This window comes from Triticum urartu, chromosome 3, assembly GCF_003073215.2.
Source record: "Triticum urartu cultivar G1812 chromosome 3, Tu2.1, whole genome shotgun sequence".
Lineage (NCBI taxonomy): Eukaryota > Viridiplantae > Streptophyta > Magnoliopsida > Poales > Poaceae > Triticum > Triticum urartu.
Window position 1 is genome coordinate 492,555,359 of NC_053024.1, and position 19,982 is coordinate 492,575,340.

At 43.5% G+C, this 19,982-nt stretch overlaps 1 protein-coding gene and 1 long non-coding RNA gene across 2 annotated transcripts; both read right to left on the reverse strand.

The window, feature by feature from the left end:
* Positions 1 to 5,454: 5,454 nt before the first annotated feature.
* Positions 5,455 to 8,709, reverse strand: LOC125546899 (proline-rich receptor-like protein kinase PERK10). Its single transcript, XM_048710997.1, has 3 exons — positions 8,658 to 8,709; positions 8,129 to 8,423; positions 5,455 to 5,515 (listed from the first exon to the last, which is right to left on the reverse strand). Exons 1-3 carry the CDS (start codon positions 8,707 to 8,709, stop codon positions 5,467 to 5,469), a joined length of 396 nt encoding a protein of 131 aa, XP_048566954.1. The 3' UTR covers positions 5,455 to 5,466.
* Positions 8,710 to 9,383: 674 nt separating this feature from the next.
* LOC125548543 lies at positions 9,384 to 12,311 on the reverse strand. The gene is made up of 2 exons (XR_007301114.1): positions 10,013 to 12,311; positions 9,384 to 9,818 (listed from the first exon to the last, which is right to left on the reverse strand). It is a non-coding gene; the product is annotated as an uncharacterized LOC125548543 (long non-coding RNA).
* Between the last annotated feature and the right edge of the window lie 7,671 nt (positions 12,312 to 19,982).

A 19,982-nucleotide genomic window follows, 5' to 3' on the forward strand; every position in this document is an offset into this window, starting at 1 on the left:
GTGCTAGTTATATAGCAAAGGCATTGGTCACGGTTCGTGGCACAAACCATGACCAATGCCCCCCTTTAGTCCCGGTTGGTGCCACCAACCGAGACCAAAGGCCTCTTTTCAGCAGCCGGAGGGGTATTGGTCACGGTTTGTGCTACGAACCGAGACCAATGCCCCCTTTAGTCTCGGTTGCTGGCACCAACCGGGACCAAAGGTTGTGTGTTAGAACTGGCGCAGTGCGGTGGGATGTTTAGTCCCACCTCGCTAGCCGAGAGGGGCTTGGAGTGGTTTATAAGCTCTGCCGAGCCGACCACTTCAAGCTCCTCTCTACTGCAGGATTACGGGCCTAAATTCACTGTCTGTGCCTGTGGGCCTACTGGGTCTCCTGCGGGTCTGAATCCTGGCCCATGGTAGGGTTTCTAGTCGTATTCAAGCCGTGGGGGCTCAGTAGGAGGCACTTTTTTTTGTTTTTTTGTTTCTTTACTTATTGTTGCTATTTTAGGCTCAGTAGGAGGCACTTTTTTTTGTTTTTTTGTTTCTTTACTTATTGTTGCTATTTTAAAAAAAATCCAGTTTTTTTTGTTTTCTGCATTATTTATTTTCTTTTGTTTTTTGCTTTACTTTTTAATTCTTTTTGCTTTTAGTTTTAGAAAAATTATAAACTTTTTGTTAGTGCCATTAGTTTTCAAATTTGAAAACACTTTTTTTGTTTTTTTGTTTTCTTTACTTATTGTTGCTATTTTTAATTTGTTTCCAGTTTTTTGTTTTGTTTTTTGCATTATTTATTTTCTTTTGCTTTTTGCTTTATTTTTAAATTTTTTTGCTTTTAGTTTTAGAAAAATTATAAACTTTCTGTTATAGCCATTAGTTTTGAAATTTGAAAACACTTTTTTAGTTTTTTTTGCTTTTAGTGCCTATTTTTTCCAGTTTTTTGTTTTGTTTTCTGCATTATTTATTTTCTTTTATTTTTTGCTTTATTTTTTAATTCTTTTTGCTTTTAGTTTTAGAAAAATTATGAACTTTCTGTTAGTGCCATTAGTTTTCAAATTTGAAAACACTTTTTTAGTTTTCTTTGTTGCTTTATTTATTTTATTTTGTTTCTACTTACAACAAAATACTTATTGTTGCTGCTTTTTTCTAGTTTTTTTGTTTTGTTTTCTGCATTATTTGTTTTCTTTTGTTTTTTGCTTTATTTTTTTATTCTTTTTGCTTTTAGTTTTAGAAAAATTATAAACTTTCTATTAGTGCCATTAGTTTTCAAATTTGAAAACACTTTTAGTTTTTTTGTTTTCTTTGTTGCTTTATTTATTTTATTTTGTTTCTATTTACAAAAAAATACTTATTGTTGCTATTTTTTGTTTTCCAGATTTTTTTTTGTTTTCTACATTATTTATTTTCTTTTGTTTTTTGCTTTATTTTTTATTTCTTTTTGCTTTTAGGTCAGCAAAATTATAAACTTTCTGTTAGTACCATTAGTTTTAGAAAAATTATAAACTTTTTGTTAGTGCCATTAGTTTTCAAATTTGAATAGTTAAAATTTGAATTCTTTGAAATTTGTGTGAAGCACAAGTTTGTGATTAACTTTACTAAAAAATGAACATAGATGCACCTATAGAGAAAATTCGATCTAAATTCATAGTTTTCAAATGAACTCTGAAAAAGTTGGCATAGCATACTCGTGTGTTACAAAGTTGGCATGGTATCATCATAATAGTTGCGGGAGAAAGTCTTCAGTTTTTCTTCGCTTGTATCATTTGCTTATTGCGCCGTAACCATGGATAATCTTCATCGTTTATCAGGATGCTTGGGTCAGCCTTGACATTAAAGAGAGGAATTTCATGAAACTTTTCATAATCTTCAGACATGTCTGTCTTGCCGTCCACTCCCAGGATGTCCCTTTTTCCTGAAAGAACTATGTGACGCTTTGGCTCATCGTATGATGTATTCGCTTCCTTATCTTTTCTTTTTCTCGGTTTGGTAGACATGTCCTTCACATAGATAACCTGTGCCACATCATTGGCTAGGATGAACGGTTCGTCAGTGTACCCAAGATTTTTTAGATCCACTGTTGTCATTCCGTACTGTGGGTCTACCTATACCCGCCGCCTGACAGATTGACCCATTTGCACTTAAACAAAGGGACCTTAAAATCAGGTCCGTAGTCAAGTTACCATATGTCCACTATGTAACCATAATATGTGTCCTTTCCGCTCTCGGCTGCTGCATCAAAGCGGACACCGTTGTTTTGGTTGGTGCTCTTTTGATCTTGGGAGATCGTGTAAAATGTATTCCCATTTATCTCGTAACCTTTGTAAGTCAATACAGTCAAAGATGGTCCCCTGGACAACAAGTACAACTCATCACAAATAGTGTTGTCACCTCTGAGACGTGTTTCCAACCAACTGCTGAAAGTCCTGATGTGTTCACATGTAATCCAGTCGTCGCACTGCTCCGGGTGTTTGGAGCGCAGACTATTCTTGTGTTCATTGACATACGGGGTCACCAAGGTAGAGTTATGTATAACTGTGTAGTGTGATTGAGACCAAGAATATCCGCCCCTGCATATTATTGAGTCACTTTCAAGAGTGCCTTTTCCAGTCAGTTTCCCCTCATACCGCGATTTAGGGAGACCTATCTTCTTAAGGCCAGGAATGAAGTCAACACAAAACCCGATAACATCCTCTGTTTGATGGCCCATGGAGATGCTTCCTTCTGGCCTAGCGCAGTTACGGACATATTTCTTTAGGACTCCCATGAACCTCTCAAAGGGGAACATATTGTGTAGAAATACGGGCCCCAGGATGACAATCTCGTCGACTAGATGAATTAGGATGTGCGTCATGATATTGAAGAAGGACGGTGGGAACACCAGCTCAAAACTGACAAGACATTGCACCACATCACTCCTTAGCCTTGGTACGATTTCTGGATCGATCACCTTCTGAGAGATTGCATTGAGGAATGCACATAGCTTCACAATGGCTAATCGGACGTTTTCCGGTAGAAGCCCCCTCAATGCAACCGGAAGCAGTTGCGTCATAATCACGTGGCAGTCATGAGACTTTAGGTTCTGAAATTTTTCCTCTGGCATATTTATTATTCCCTTTATATTCGACGAGAAGCCAGTCGTGACCTTCATACTGAGCAGGCATTCAAAGAAGATTTCTTTCTCTTCTTTCATAAGAGCGTAGCTGGCAGGACCTTTATACTGCTTCAGAGGCATGCCGTCTTTTTCGTGCAAACGTTGCAGGTCCTCCCGTGCCTCAGGTGTATCTTTTGTCTTCCCATACACGCCCAAGAAGCCTAGCAGGTTCACGCAAAGGTTCTTCGTCACGTGCATCACGTCGATTGAAGAGCGGACCTCTAAATCTTTCCAGTAGGTAGGTCCCAAAATATAGATTTCTTCTTCCACATGGGTGCGTGTCCGTCGGCGTCATTCGGAACAGCTAGTCCGCCGGGACCCTTTCCAAAGATTACGTGTAAATCATTGACCATAGCAAGTACGTGATCATCGGTACGCATGGCGGGCTTCTTCCGGTGATCTGCCTCGCCTTTAAAATGCTTGCCTTTCTTTCGACATTGATGGTTGGTCGGAAGAAATCGACAATGGCCCAGGTACACATTCTTCCTGCATTTGTCCAGGTATATACTTCCAATGTCATCTAAACAGTGCGTGCATGCGTGGTATCCTTTGTTTGTCTGTCCTGAAAGGTTACTGAGAGCGGGCCAATCATTGATGGTCACGAACAACAACGCCTTTAGGTTAAATTCCTCATGTCTGTGCTCATCCCACGTACGTACACCGTTTCCATTCCACGGCTGTAAAATTTCTTCAACTAATGGCCTTAGGTACTTGTCGGGTTGCTTAGGGCCTTGGATGAGAACTGGCATCATAATGAACTTCTGCTTCATGCACATCCAAGGAGGAAGGTTATACATACATAGAGTCATGGGCCAGGTGTTGTGATTGCTGCTCTGCTCCCCGAAAAGATTAATGCCATCCGCGCTTAAAGCAAACCATACATTCCTTGGGTCCTTTGCAAACTCATCCCAGTACTTTCTCTCAATTTTTCTCCACTGCGACCCGTCAGCGGGTGCTCTCAACTTCCCATCTTTCTTTCGGTTCTCATTATGCCATCGCATCAACTTGCATTCTCTTCGTTTCTGAACAGACGTTTCAACCGTGGTATTATAGGAGCATACCACATCACCTTCGCAGGAACCCTCTTCCTGGGGGGGGCTCGCCGTCAACATCACCAGGGTCATCTCGTCTGATCTTATACCGCAATGCACCGCATACCGGGCATGCGTTCAGATCCTTGTATGCACCGCGATAGAGGATGCAGTCATTAGGGCATGCATGTATCTTCTCCACCTCCAATCCTAGAGGGCATACGACCTTCTTTGCTGCGTATGTACTGTCGGGCAATTCGTTGTCCTTTGGAAACTTCTTCTTCAATATTTTCAGTAGCTTCTCAAATCCTTTGTCAGCCACAGCATTCTCTGCCTTCCACTGCAGCAATTCCAGTACGGTACCGAGCTTTGTGTTTCCATCTTCGCAATTGGGGTACAACCCTTTTTTTGTGATCCTCTAACATGCGATCGAACTTCAACTTCTCCTTTTGACTTTCGCATTGCATCCTTGCATCGACAATGACCCGGTGAAGATCATCATCATCGGGCACATCGTCTGGTTCCTCTTGATCTTCAGCAGCTTCACCCGTTGCAGCATCATTGGGCACATCGTCTGGTTCCTCTTGATCTTCACCAGCTCCCCCCGTTGCAGCATCACCGTATTCAGGGGGCACATAGTTGTCATCGTACTCTTCTTCTTTGTCGTCTTCCATCATAACCCCTATTTCTCTGTGCCTCGTCCAAACATTATAGTGTGGCATGAAACCCTTGTAAAGCAGGTGGGAGTGAAGGATTTTCCGGTTAGAGTAAGACCTCGTATTCCCACATTCAGTGCATGGACAACACATAAAACCATTCTGCTTGTTTGCCTCAGCCGCATCGAGAAACTCATGCACGCCCTTAATGTACTCGCAGGTGTGTCTGTCACCGTACATCCATTGCCGGTTCATCTGCGTGCATTATATATAATTAAGTGTCCAAATTAATAGAAGTTCATCATCACATTAAAACCAAAATGCATACATAGTTCTCATCTAACAACATATAGCTCTCCAAAGCATCTAATTAATTAAACCATATATTGAAACTATGTAAAACATTTCAATGCGAAAACAAATGCGATCATAATCGCAACCAAGGTAACAATTGATCCAACGGCATAATGATACCAAGCCTCGGTATGAATGGAATATTTTCTAATCTTTCTAATCTTCAAGCGCATTGCATCCATCTTGATCTTGTGATCATCGACGACATCCACAACATGCAACTCCAATATCATCTTCTCCTCCTCAATTTTTTTTATTTTTTCCTTCAACAAATTGTTTTCTTCTTCAACTAAATTTAACCTCTCGACAATAGGGTCAGTTGGCATTTCCGATTCACATACATCCTACAAAAATAAAATCTATGTCACGTTGGTCGGCATAATTTTCATAAACAATAAATGAACCAATAGTTATAAAGATAATATATATACCACATCCGAATCATAGACAGGACGAGGGCCGATGGGGGCGGATACCAAAACCATCGCACTATATAAGATGCAATAATAAAAGTAAGAAAATAATACAAGTATGTATGTAAACATACAAGTAAGAATATTTTTCCTTTCAGAAAGAAGATAAGAACAAGAGGCTCACCACGGTGGTGCCGGCGATGAGCTCGGCGCGGGTGATCGACGACGGTGAAGACGGGGACGGGGCGTGACGGACCGCTAAACCTAGACAAATATTGTGGAAAATGGAGCTTGGAGGTCGAGCTTGGAAAGGAGAAAGCTTAAGTAGTGTGGCTCAGGCATTCCATCGAACACCTTGTGTGCATAGGAGGTGAGCTAGAGCACCACCAAGCCCTCTCCCCCTCGGCCAGAAAAAAACAGAGCAGTGTGCTCTGCTCTTACGCGAGGGGGTATATATAGGCACCTCATTGGTCCCGGTTGGTGACTTGAACCGGGACCAAAGGGGAGCCTTTGGTCCCGGTTCAAGCCACCAACCGGGACCAATGGTGGTGGGCCAAGAGTGAGGCCCATTGGTTCCGGTTAGTCCCACCAATCGGGACCAAAAGGTCCAGATGAACCAGGACCAATGGTCCAGGTGGCCCAGCGGCCCCCTGGGCTCACGAACCGGGTCCAATGCCCCCATTGGTCCCAGTTCTGGACTGAACCGGGACTAATGGGCTGACCCGGCCTGGACCAAAGCCCTGTTTTCTACTAGTGCCTCCCCCGCATCCTCGAGCCGCAATACAGCTAGGCAGGCGCACAAGGTTCATACACCATCGCCTTGCCAGGAAACCTAGAGGCGACCAGGAGAGAAAAATTAGGAAATGATGGAGCTTAAGATTCACATGGTGCCAGTAATCTTTTGCCACAAAAAACTGTACAGAAGTAGAGGGGGTTGGATAATATATGGCACAAGGCACACATGAAAGAAATACCAGTTTTGGCACAAGTTTCGGGTAAGGAAGATACTTAGACATTAAATAAAAAAACAATTGATTAGAGTTATTTCTCAGTTTAGATAAAAAAGAAAGAACCAATGATTGTTTACATATAGTAGAATTATGTCTCAGTTCAGATAAAAAAGAAATAGACACCGATTGTTTCCATATATATAGCAGAAGTATGGCTGATACAAAATTGAGTTATTTCCCTCAAACAAAGAAAGGCCCATGAAACACACACTTTGATAGCAAGAGTGCTATTTATTTATCTATGCAAACCTACAGCGGACCCATAATCCAAACATATGTAAAGCTTCCTGTAAATGTTAAGGTTTGACATTTTTCTAAATAATTGTGTCCACTACATAGCATATGTCCAGACAACACTAAATGGATAGTGCAATCAGTCACACCAAATGCTCAGCAGCATTTTTGCTCCAAATGTAAACCAACATGATGGGGCGTCACAAGTAGATAGAAAGCGCAGCCTGCCAGGTGCCAGCCAACCCGGTAGTAGAATATATATTTCAGACATAAGAGATGGCACATGTATATAAACAACTAAACCATCATCTGAATTTTTGGAAGGAAGATGTAGGAGGTTGCTTGTAATAGTAATGGTTCAGTTATTATAGAGGATTCGATGGTGTGTCCTTCCAAATGTTGATGCCACAGAAATGGTAACACAATTTATCAAAATCAAGTCTTGTGCTTGTGAAGAGAAGGATATATACTATTCGTCTATGACATATGTTGATAGTACTGTATCATATATCTTTGTCTAAACATCTCGCTTGCTAGGGTGTTGTGACAAAGGACCTGTTGGTGGTGATCACGTGCTCGCCGTCTCGCCGACGCGGTAGGCCATGGCGAGCAAGCCTTGCCAGACTCGCTCAGGTGTTGTGATGTGAGGTCCTGCCGACTTGTCTATAGTACATGTGCATAGCAAGTGTAGTCACACACGCTTGTAAGCAAATTCATAGAGGACACGCTTGTAAGCAAATTCATAGAGGAGGAGTTGAGCAATATGCAATAAAATTATATACGGTGATGCCTACATTCTGTCGTTGCTTTGGAGCTGGTGGTGAAATAAGCTGGGTTTTCAGGTAGCATGGATAGTAGCAAGTAGGAACACCTAAGAGGCTACCATGATCAAGGCTAGGTCGAGCCATGCTTATGTGACACCACCGTTCTTCCTTTTGTGCAAGATCAACATCATATTTTAGTGTTTTTGTTCTCATCCAAAATGAGTTGCTTCCTGAGCCGAGAGGATGAACAGATTAACATATTTAACCGAATAGATCTTTAGCGGATGAACAGGTAAACCCACAAAAGAGAGAGGGGGGTGGAGAAGTGGACAGGGTGCTCACCGATCCAGAACCCAACCGGTCGCCGCGCACGATGCAGTGGACGGGATGGTTGTGGCACAACTTCTCCTTCCCTTCTCCTGTTCCTCCCATCTCCTTCCAAACATCCCTCTCTCCATCTCGTGTTGGGTACAGGAGAATCTGACAGGGAGAGTCGATCTAAGAAAGGGAACTATGAGAGAGAGAGAGATGCGAACCTAGACGGAGACGAGACGTTGATGCCGTCCTTCCTCCCCTGGCTGTCCTCCTCCTTCCCGCCGTGCTCCTCCTCCTCGCCGTCAACGGTGGCCGCGCCGGGGTGGTCGGCTGGGTCGAGGAGACGGCGGGGCGGCGGCGGCCTGGTAGGCGAAGGAGATGGCGGCGCGGCGCGGGGCGGGGCGGGGCGGTGGCGATGCGGGCGGGGCAACGAGGACCGAGGGAGGGAGAGGGAGAGGAGAGGGCGGGGCGATGCGGGCGGGCGGCGAGGACGAGGGAGGGGGCGCGAGTGCGGGCCTGGGAGCGGCTAGGTCATCTCCACGCGGGCCGTCGCCTTTTATACACCCCTAGGCAAATTACGAAAATGCCCTCGGCGGCCACCCAATTTTATGGGCGGTGGCACGAAACGGAGGTAACTATTCATTGCAGCAATAACTTTTTTTGATCCAACGGACGAGGTCTTCCACGCGGTTCATCCAATGGCCCAAGATCCATCAAGCAACCCGATCCGACGGCCGAGAGTTGCTAAACTCTGAGAGAGCCTGGGAGTGACTGCATCCCTTATTTCACGATGCAGTCGCATGGGGCACTGGCAAAAGTGAGCAGACGCAGGTAATTTTAGTACCACCTCGCCTAGCTGATGAGAAGTGGAGCTTTAGCAGCACTATAAAGGTGGCACATGGCAGCCCATTATGCATCAGCTCGCAGGCATAAATATCGTATTGTACACGAGCTCGGTTCGCCACTATAAAAATAGCACCATAAGAGAAAATTAAAACTAACTAGCAAAAGGGCCGTAAATTGCAACGGGAGAAAGAAAACACTATACATCCTTGAAAATATTCAATGGGCTACATTGCAACATAAAAGATAATTAATATGTTCTTACAAAGCTATAAAACAATTTATTTACGCCACTCAAATAGCATGATTCAACATTAAATGATGCTCCGATAAACAAAATAATACCCCATTTGTGACTAATCGTTACATAGCATGCAAGGACATATGCCATATAATCGAAGCCAAATGAAAACTAACTATATGGGTCTAGTCCAGGAGGGATCAACAGACAACTCCACATTGCATTTCGCGGAATTATGCCCCTGCCCATGGCACCTACAGCACCAATTCTTCATGCGAATCTCCATATATATAAGAGTGAAATATAAGAGTGAAAGAAGGGAAAGCAACACCATATACGTACTTGTCAAGAAATTCCATGGTTCAAAAGCAAAATGAGGACAAATACATCTCTATCCACGATGAAAAGTAATAAAATATAATTATTACAATTTGGGTATGCAAACAAACCAACGTGATTTGGAAATTTCATCCCATGAACAACTATTACAAACAAAAACTTGAATTAAGACCAAACGGGAAATAAGCAAATAAATGACATGAAACAGCAAATCTGCACGTAGGTCTCTTGCGCGTGGCCCACCGTCCTTGGAGGAGGAGCTGCTGGTGGACGCCGCTTGCGTCGGATTGCCGTCGAGCTCGGGCCGCCGGCGTGGAAGTGCACCTTCAACTTGGCCGCCATGCTAATCTTCCTCTCATAAAACTGGACATTTGGAAATAACCTGAAGAAGGATTCATGTGATACTGTATGTTCAGCAAATGTATATTAAATTGGAGCATAACCAAACTCCCAAATAAACTTGTCGCAAATCCAACTTCTTTGCATACCTAGAGATAAACAATGAAAAGTAAGAATTAAGATTATCAAAAACAGATAAATAACAATGGAACATAAAGGAAAGATATGGCCATTACAATTTTTCTCAAGAAAAAAATAGCATTTTAGTATCAGAAGTTTATCTTTTAGTAAATGCACCAATGAGTAAGTGAAATCAGACAGTATAAAGAGGGTGAGGCAATACCTTACTTTGCTCTAACCGTTGAATGAGTTGACAGTCATCTCCTACCAAAACACCATGTTTTAACAAATGCAGACTTAGTGGGATCAACAATTCACACTCCCGCATTGAGGTAGTACATAAAAGAAGTGTTGCATTACGCATGCAGTAGTTCTAGACCCAGTTTTTGTTTACTCTAGTGGGTAAATCAAGTGAGCTTAGCATAACTTTAAGCAATTTGAGGCATATAGACCTTGCTCCATCCAGTTCCTTCTCATAGAGGATGTAGGTTGTGCACAAACAGAGTTTTCAGTTAACAGACAACCAAGGCCCCTTTTCAAGCCCTCATCAGTCAAGTCTACCTCACCACAGAAGGCCGCCAAAACTATCCAACATATGAAGCAATGTACATATTTATCAATTATGACACCATCACCAGAATTGCACCTTCCAAGATGGTGAACCCACAAATCCATGATGCATCTATTCAGAGGTATTGTGGTCGGATCAAATTGCTTCTTTATGAAGTCTAACTTTCAAAGGAGCAACATACATGATAATGATCTGAACTGCAGTCAACGATGTAATCCAACTGATAAATGTGCAATGTAGAAAAAAGATTACATGATGTTAGCATGTGAAATCAGCTCAGCTAATGAACTGACATTGAGAGCCCACGTTATGTCGTGCTTTGAAGGCTGCTACAGTAGGGCAAGCGTGATGGTTCTGTTTTCTTGCTTGTCTAGCAGGAAAGTCTTGCATGCCACAAAGCCATGCATGGGATTCACGTAGAAGCCCCTAAAAACAGTACTGAAAATTGGTACCTCTGCTCGAGCACGGGCGCACGGTTCTCCGGCGAAGTTGGCGAGATTGGAAGCTTCAGACGCAGTAATTTCAAGAAGGGAAACTTGCAGTTTAGTCGGGATTTCAGTCGAGGGGCTCGGGAATCTTTTATGTCAAAGGAGGGCAGTTCGGGCGTAATCAGCATCGGTCATGTCATGCCTTTCGAGCAATTCTCCTGCACTGACACAGCAGGGATCCAATCTGAATCCTGGTAATCTCAATCCCTTTAGGAAAAAGCCTTATGCTGCATCAAAGCAACCATTTCAATATTTAAAATTTTCAAGAACATTAGGTTCCTCAACCCCTACGTCTCCAAATATACATCATTTTTGTTCCTTGAAATTCAGAATAATATGACCGCGCAGACCGAACAGTGCTGCTCTATACACCAGATTTTTGACGAGTGCAAGTAAATTGAAAAAGAAATAACAGAATCCCATTGTTATTAAGGTTCAGTACGCACTTGTACAATGATAAATTATACTCCTAAACTTATGTCCCACTAGGAAGTTTCCGAAGTTACTAAGATGGTATATGCTAAGATCTTGGAGAAGTACAATCAAATAGTATGCAGATAATCAATTTGTAGATTTCCATGCAGAAGTACTCCCTCTGTTCCTAAATATAGGCCTTTCTAGAGATTACAACAAGTGACTACATACGGAGCAAAATGAATGAATCTATGCTCTAAAATGTCTATATACATCCATACGTGGTAGTCCATTCGAAATCTCTAAAAAGACTTATATTTAGAAATAGAGGGAGTACAATACATCATCTACCCAGGCCTGGGAAGCAACACAAAATTATGGCATGATATTATTCACTTGTTTTTGTTGCCAATGAACACTCAATTGTTCACTTGCCAATACAAGACTGCAACCACTACGTAGCCCTGTACATCGACCAAATACATTAATTAGTTTCCCGTCGGCAACATATCTTAAACAGTACTCGATGTTTCCACAAAAGGCTTGCTAAGGGTTGTCGTGTGATTGTCAAAATGCACTTCCATACTGCAGGTGAGGAATTGCAAAATCTAGCATCCAAGGCAAGCCACGATGAAAAAGGAGGAGGAGAGGCGGCAAGGGATCCAATGGATCTGTGGAGAACATGTGCCTCTGGATGGGTGCGCCGGGCAGGGCGGCAGGCCTTGAGATCCTTTGCGATGGATTTGCTGCGTGGCCGGGATCCCCGGCAACGGCCGAGAGCAGTTTGAACGGTGGTGGTGGCCGCGGCGGGGACGGCGGTGGTGGCGACGGCAAAGGGCGGCGGCGCGGACGGCGGTGGTGGCCGAGGCAAATGGCGGCGGCGCGGACCCGAACTACTCCTCCCGCGCGCGTCTGCTCCCGGCTGCCGCGGCCGCTTTGGATCCCGACGAGCGAGCGAGGGCTTGGGTGGGGTTCTGCGGGCGACGGCGAGAGCAGGGGAGGAGGCAGAGGGTTGGTTTGGTTGTTTACCCCGTCCTCGCGTACACCTGATTCGGACGAGCCAAGTCACGTAGCAACCCATATAAGAAATCTTCCAATAAAAAAGCCCACTTGCCTATCTCGTTAGACTAAGCCCAATCGAGCGTCGTACGGGCGAAACGTTTTGTAGCAGTGACGGCGAACGAAACGGTTTTAATACCACCTCGTTTATATATTTTAAACACCTCGCGTATATATTTTAAACTAGTAGAATGCCCGCGCGTTGCTACGGGCTATAAAGTGTATGTTTGAGATTCCCTCTTCAGACATCAAACGGAGGCTCAATTGGCTCCCCGAAATCCAACGTTTGGACAGCTTGGGCTCTCCCAAGTCCAGCCAATATCTCTATTCCTAATGGACGAGTTGGTTGAATAGTCTCACCATTTTCGTCTGGTTTTTTTCGTCCGGTTTATTTTCGTCTCACATCCCACCACCATATCTACTCACGTTAATTTTTTTACCCTCACAATAAAAAGTTTCCTAACCTTTCCAAAGTTTCCTAACTAGACACGTTATAAACGGGCAGGAACTGATAGCACGTTACCAATCAATAAAATTTAATTTCATGACAATCAATTCCAAATCCTAATTTTCCTAATACGTCGATCTTTCTCAAATCCTAATAAGCCCTCTTCCTCTTTCCTTTTTCACCGCTCCACCTAGAAAAAAAACTCATCAATCACGCAACCCCTTCCTGCCTCTCCCCAACTCCCCAAGCGACATCCTCTCTCCCCTCCCTGCCGTCCCCCAAGACGCCCTCGTCGGCGCACTCTTCATCGGAGCGCCGTCCGCTGGAAGCCGGAGTCGGGAAGGAGAGCAGCCACCAGCGGGGGAGACCACAAGGGGAGGTGTTGGTTCTTCCTCTAATTGATGCATCCGCTCGTGGGGGCATTGCTGGTGGGGGGCGAGGAGCGATGTTGGTGGCCGTGCTGGGGCCCGGCGGCGTGGGCGGGCGCGCTGGAACTGGTTGTGTCGATGGCGTCGTTACCGCCGGAGACCACGTTCGTGTGGGCGCTGGCCAGCGCCGGGTGCGTGGCCGGGTAGGTGCACGTGCCTCTCGACGGTCTGCTCGACCCGGCCGGGTCGGCGGCTGTACGGCTTCTATGTGCTGCACACTGCAAAGGGCTTTCGTCGCTCGACGAGGTCATCCAGCGGTAAGGGGAAAAAACCCCCTTTGGTCCCTAACACTACCCCACCACAACAATCCATTGCTAAATTTTCTATGACTGTTTGGTTAAATTTGCAGGTCGGACAAGCTCGTTGGCCACATTGGGTAGCTGCCGCCCTCTGCTGAGATTGTTCACACCATGGATGAGATCTCCAACACTGTAAGTTACTCTTCTTTGGTTACGTTTTATTTAATCTGTGTAGTTTGATGTGGGTTGGCTGATGATTGGCTAGGTTTTCTTGGTCATTGATTCGGCGGAGCTATGCAGGGACACGCACTCAGATAGGTGATTGGATGACGTCTGCTTGCTTCTTGTGTAATAATTTGGAAGCTCTGCAGCAAAGTGTTTTCAGTTTTCTTTTACTGAATATAAATATGTATATGAACTAGGGAGTTTACGGAGGAAGCAGATAAGGCATCAATGACGAATTATGAGCATCTTCAAGTAAGGTCTATAACATAAATGGCATCTGTGAAAAGGGAGAGAGCAGAGTGAAATGACCAAACCAGAACAGTAACATTCATTTCTGTGATTTTCTGCAGTACCTGAACACATATACTACTTTATAAAACGCGGTACTAAACGCTGAGAGTGAAGGTGCCCTGCCTACCAGAGGAATATGGGAAGGCAACAAATAACTTGCGTATCGACTTTGAGAAAGGAGGGATTCATCTTCGTAACAGTTGCCATAGTGATAGTTATATTCCGGTGTGATTGTTAGCTTTGAATTTGAATTAGAAAGATAATGCTCTACCATTGCAGATAAACTCGAGCATCTTAATCAGCTGAACCTTGCAATTGCGCATCTGGGTAGAAATTAGGTATTGGGCAGGCCGTTGCTAAGCTTAGTACTATTTTCACTGTCGAACTTGAATATATTGAAGTCAGTTGTAGTTCCAATTTGGAATTTAGTACCATGCATATCAGCATATTAAGAGAAGCCTGATTGGTTCCATTGATTTGCTATAGAATGTTTTATTAGACATGAAGGTGCCTGGACTTTCTTTTACAAAAATAGGGTAAGACCTACTTTGAAGAAAAATTGCTTGTTATGTTTACGAGTGGAGCGAGAAAACAATTGCTAATCTCCTTTCATATAGTCATTTTTGTAGCTTAGTTGTTCATCTACAGATATTGGTGGTCATGCCTTGCCCCTCACTTCCCTCCAAGCTTGTCGCCCTCGCCCCCCTCTTTGAGGCAGCCGCCCGCTGCTCATCTCAGTGGCGTCAGGCGCGGCCGTACCCACCATGGCATCGGCGTGGCCCTCCCTGCAAGGAGCGGCGCCTCCTTGGTACGATCGTGACGCTGTTCAGCCGGATCGGCGGGGGTTAGTAGGCTCACAGGCTGGCGTTTCCTCGGATGCATCGATGTTCTAATCATGATGGCATGACCATAGATCGTATGAGTCTAGAAGACTTTGGGGCGGCTCATCTGCGTGGATGGTTGTGGCTGGGCACACAATCCATTAATAAGCCTTCAAATTTTCACATAGAAGGTCCCCTCCTTTTCCTTTTTGCATTTTTTTCTTTTTAATTTTTTAGATTGCTTGCGTTGGCAAATGGAAGAAAGACTCAGAATCCTAGATTTCTACTTTCTATCAGAAGCTTGTAACTGATCTGTAAGCTCACCAGCCAAGCTGTCCATTTGGATTTCAGTAGATATATGGAGTATATTTACTCACATTGTCCACGACTTGTTTGAAGAAATTTCTCTTCTGATTTGGTATTGCATTGCTGAGCACTTACTGTGAATTACATGCAGCATGTGTATGTTCTATAGCTTCTATTGTACAGTTTTCCTTCTTTTTTTCAGGTTGTCCAGATGAGCACTGGCCACTGGGAAATGGCAACTTGGTTGAACTGAATCAGCTCTAATCTCCTAAATTTGTGCATTTATCTTAAAAAACACTGCAATGCTACCTCCCCGTAGTAATAAATAAGTATATTATGAAGCTCATATATGATTATTACTATTATTTTTGCACGTTCAATCAATTCCACTGAGAAATCATTTATGCATTTTTAGAACAAGCATCAAGCATCATGTGGCATTATAGTCATTGGTGAAGATTGACAATGCACTCAAATACAAGACTTATGATGGTGTTTGGTGACTGATAAAGATGATTGGAAAGGTGCTTTCCAGGCATAAGGTGAATCTTCTATATTTCACTTTTTAATATAATTTGGCCGGTACGATGTATATTTTCTGAAAACTATATCGCCATTGTGGGTTATCTGACTAAAATTACATTTTCTGCTTGGCACTGATTCATATATATTAATATGGGCAAAGGAAATTCACAATAATTTATGTCAGTGAAAGACTTCTAAAACCAGTGAAGTGTCTTAGTAAGGATGACACGCCGTTGTGCCTCTCGGCCTGAACAATATAGCTCATTTAGTTCATCGCCACAACTGGCTACACGGCGTGACGGAGCAGCTCCACATGTCCTGCGAGGACACGGATGTTGGGTTTCGTAGTACTCCTTTATAATCACCCGGTTACGTTGTGACGTTTGGTAGTACCCAAAGTGTTCCTCCGGTAAACGAGAGTTGCATAATCTCATAGTTATAGGAACATGTATAAGCCATGAAGAAAGCAATAGCAACATACTAAACGATCGGGTGCTAAGCTAATGGAATGGGTCATGTCAATCAGATCATTTTCTTAATGATGTGATCCCGTTAATCAAATAACAACTCATTGTTCATGGTTAGGAAACATAACCATCTTTGATTAACGAGCTAGTCAAGTAGAGGCATACTAGTGACACTTTGTTTGTCTATGTATTCACACATGTATTATGTTTCCGGTTAATACAATTCTAGCATGAATAATAAACATTTATCATGATATAAGGAAATAAATAATAACTTTATTATTGCCTCTAGGGCATATTTCCTTCAACGGAGTCAGCGTTGCACGGCCGCCGTAGGTGAGAGATCGTGCCATCGTGCTGCATGACCCCCGTCCGCACAACTGGCTACACGGCGTGACAGAGCAGCTCCACATGTCCTGCGAGGACACGGAGTCAGCGTTGCACGGCCGCCATAGGTGAGAGATCGTGCCATCGTGCCGCATGACCCCCGTCGGCTCTAGACTGGTTTGTTTGTTTCTCTCCTTTAGATGTGCAATTAGGAACGGAAAAGCCGGTTTGTCGCCAATTCATAGAAAAGGAATAGACGGTTGTCAAACAAAGGAAGGATGCTGGCTGGTAATTGGGACTGGGGCATTGAGATTGAAATTAACATGTGCCGTGAATCAACGAGGGTCTCACGGGTGGAACATACGAACCGGGAACGTAATTTTTTTTCCGTGAGAGAGGAGGAATAATGTGAGAGAGGAGGAATAATGTGAGAGAGGAAGATTGTCTATGGCTCGAGGGCTACTATTGCTTGCGAAAGTAGTGGCAGGGAGCAACCGATGGAGAAGGAGAGGCTAGGAAGGAAGAAGAGAAAGTAGCACGCGATCAGGACGGGTGGCTGTGCATGGGCTATTGTGTTGTGTGCCTGCGGCCAAGCCAATTGGGAGAGAGGCAACCACCGCAGAGATAGAGGAAAGTAGCAGTCCATGCATGTTGCTCAGCATCAGGGTAAGGTGGGTAGTTTCTGCCGCTATGCCGCTGCATCGGACGACTGGGAGCAGGGAAGAAAAATTAAAGGAGAAAATATCATAGCGGAAGATACTGGGCCCAAAAAGGGGCAAGTTCATCCCAAACTCATTTTTGATGTTTCAGGGTCACCTCTCCGTCCATACACCGAACTAGGAACTCGCAATTGTTTCCTGTTATTGAACTGGACATAATCAGTCTATTTAAAACTGGTACAGAACCATGCATATTTTTGAGTTGATACAAAAAGACCAATGGTTTCTTTTTTGCATTATTGCCGTCCAGAGTGTAAGAGTTTTAGCCAAACAAGTTTATGCCTAACATTTAGTTAGTAATGACTGAAATCTGTTTTCAGATTTAAGCAATGAGGATGTTAGAACTAAATTATAGTTCCAGCATGAAATTAGGTAATTTCTTGTAGATAATCATAGTGGTATATTTTGTTGTGTTCGGTTTACAAGAATTAAAAATATAGAGATATTGTTGAGAAAACAAGAAGTTAAGTGGATTCATGGTTGACAAGCAAAGTTATTTTGGGGAAAGTTCCGTAGTAATGTTTACGAGCATTTAGCATGTGTGTCATGCTTGTTTTCAGTGGAATATTACATGATATGGTTCTATAAGTTCTGGAGATTCTACTGGTGTGGGTAGTTATTTGCTTAATGGTGTAACTTAAGCCAACTGCATAATGACCTTCATATGGTTTCGCCGTTGTTTTTTCTCCCGTTGTGCTTGCGTGTTCAATCTTGTTATTATTGCATCTTGTGGTCTATTCTGATAGGTCATGTTTGTTTGTAGGGTGACAGTTTATACATCTAGGGAACCAGGGCAATTTGGACATGTGATATTTCCTCGAGTAAGCAAACTTCTTTTGTATGGCCCAGCCTGATGATCAACACCCATCTGGTTTTATATGGTGCCACTTTTGTTGTATACAACAAGCAACTATTCATTTTGTGTGCCTTGAAACAACATCATAATCTCATTAAACCTGCAATAGATCACACATTCAGTACATTTCAATTTCTAATTAGTCTAGACCGTGAAGTATCTGTTTTTTTAACATAACAGGGTTATCTGATCATATAATCTGTCACAAGTAGTAAGGGTGGGTAGATGAGCAAATTTTTCCAGATGGCAAGATATCTATACAAATTATGGAACTTGAATCTGAACATTGGAGAAGTGGACAGTGGACGAGACTACCACTGTTATATATAATTATAGTGATATTCAAAGCTATTTTTTGTCTTAATGTAAAGTTTATCACAGACAGACATCCACCCAGAAACACACACATGAGACATGACACACACACTTCCTTTTGGATTTGCCGGTTCTATGTTACCTCAGGAGCACAAAACTTGAGTAATTATAGCAAAACAATTCAAGGATGAGACTACGAACCAACCTGTGGGTGGATGGTTAGAGGTACTGTGGTATCTCCAGCCCATCAGGGTTCAAATCCTGGTGCTCGCATTTATTCCTGGATTTATTTCAAGATTTCCGGTTATGCGCATTCAGTGGGAGGAGACGTTCCCGTCGACGACGAGGTGCCTACGGACTTCGTAAATTTCAAAATGATATGCCGGCTCAGTCTTTCGGAGATGCTCATAGGGGTAGGGTGTGCGTGTGTGCGTTCATAGAGGTAAGTGTGTGCACGTGTATATGAGCGCTTGTGTTTGTACTGATGTTCAAAAAAAAATGAAGGACGAGACTACTGGACAGTGCAGAATACCTCTTTATTCCCATATAAAGGACACATATTCCTTGCGACTGTCTTTTCATATACCATGATATGTTCCTATTTGCCAAAGAGTTGGCAAGGTACCGGCCCAAAATCAAGTGCATTATGAGCACCCCTATTCCTAGCTGCTAATCTGGATCTTAATAATTAATGCCCATACCTTGTTAGACCAAAAGAAGCAATACTTCCATTGATAGACTAAACGACTCATGGCATGTGGACTAATGGACATGTCTTTTAATTCAAGGCATGGAGAACTCGGTACATGTCGAGAAAGAGGAACATAATGCCGGAGGAAGACAATAACAAGTATCAGCTCAAGGAGTTCTTGATGGAGACGATTGGCCAGATCTTACTTGTAGCTTTTTTTGTGGGAAAGTCTTTGACTCCACATTGTTGGGCTAAGTTATGTTCGCATCTCCGTTTTGGATTAAATCAATTGAACCTACTGAAAAAAAATCCTTTGGGAGTGTGACATTAGCAGGCGCGACAAGAACGATGATGGGTGCTCACTGGAGATGAGGTCAAAAAGGTGAATACGCCAATGATGCATAGATATATGTATGAATTGTACTTGTACACACAAAACATACTGTGACAAGTATCTCATGCCAAGCTTTAGTTTCGGTAAGAGGTTTTGTTGCCCGTAGCAACGCATGGCCATTTAACTAGGTGTAATCCAAAATAAATAAATTAAAAGCCCGTAGCAATGCACGGGCGTTCTACTAGTGTGGGGGAGAAAAGTGAGTGTCCAGACTGTTGGTGAACGCAGTAATTTCAAAAAATTTCCTACGCACACGCAAGATCATGGTGATGCATAGCAACGAGGGGAGAGTATGATCTACGTACCCTTGTAGATCGCAACGGAAGCGTTGACACAACGTAGAGGAAGTAGTCGTACGTCTTCTTCCCGATCCGACCGATCCAAGCACCGTTACTCCGGCACCTCCGAGTTCTTAGCACACGTACAACTCGATGATGATCCCCGGGCTCCGATCCAGCAAAGCGTCGGGGAAGAGTTCCGTCAGCACGACGGCGTGATGACGATCTTGATGTTCTACCGACGCAGGGCTTCGCCTAAGCACTACAACGATATGATCGAGGTGGAATATGGTGGCAGGGGGCACCGCACACGGCTAAGGAACGATCTCAA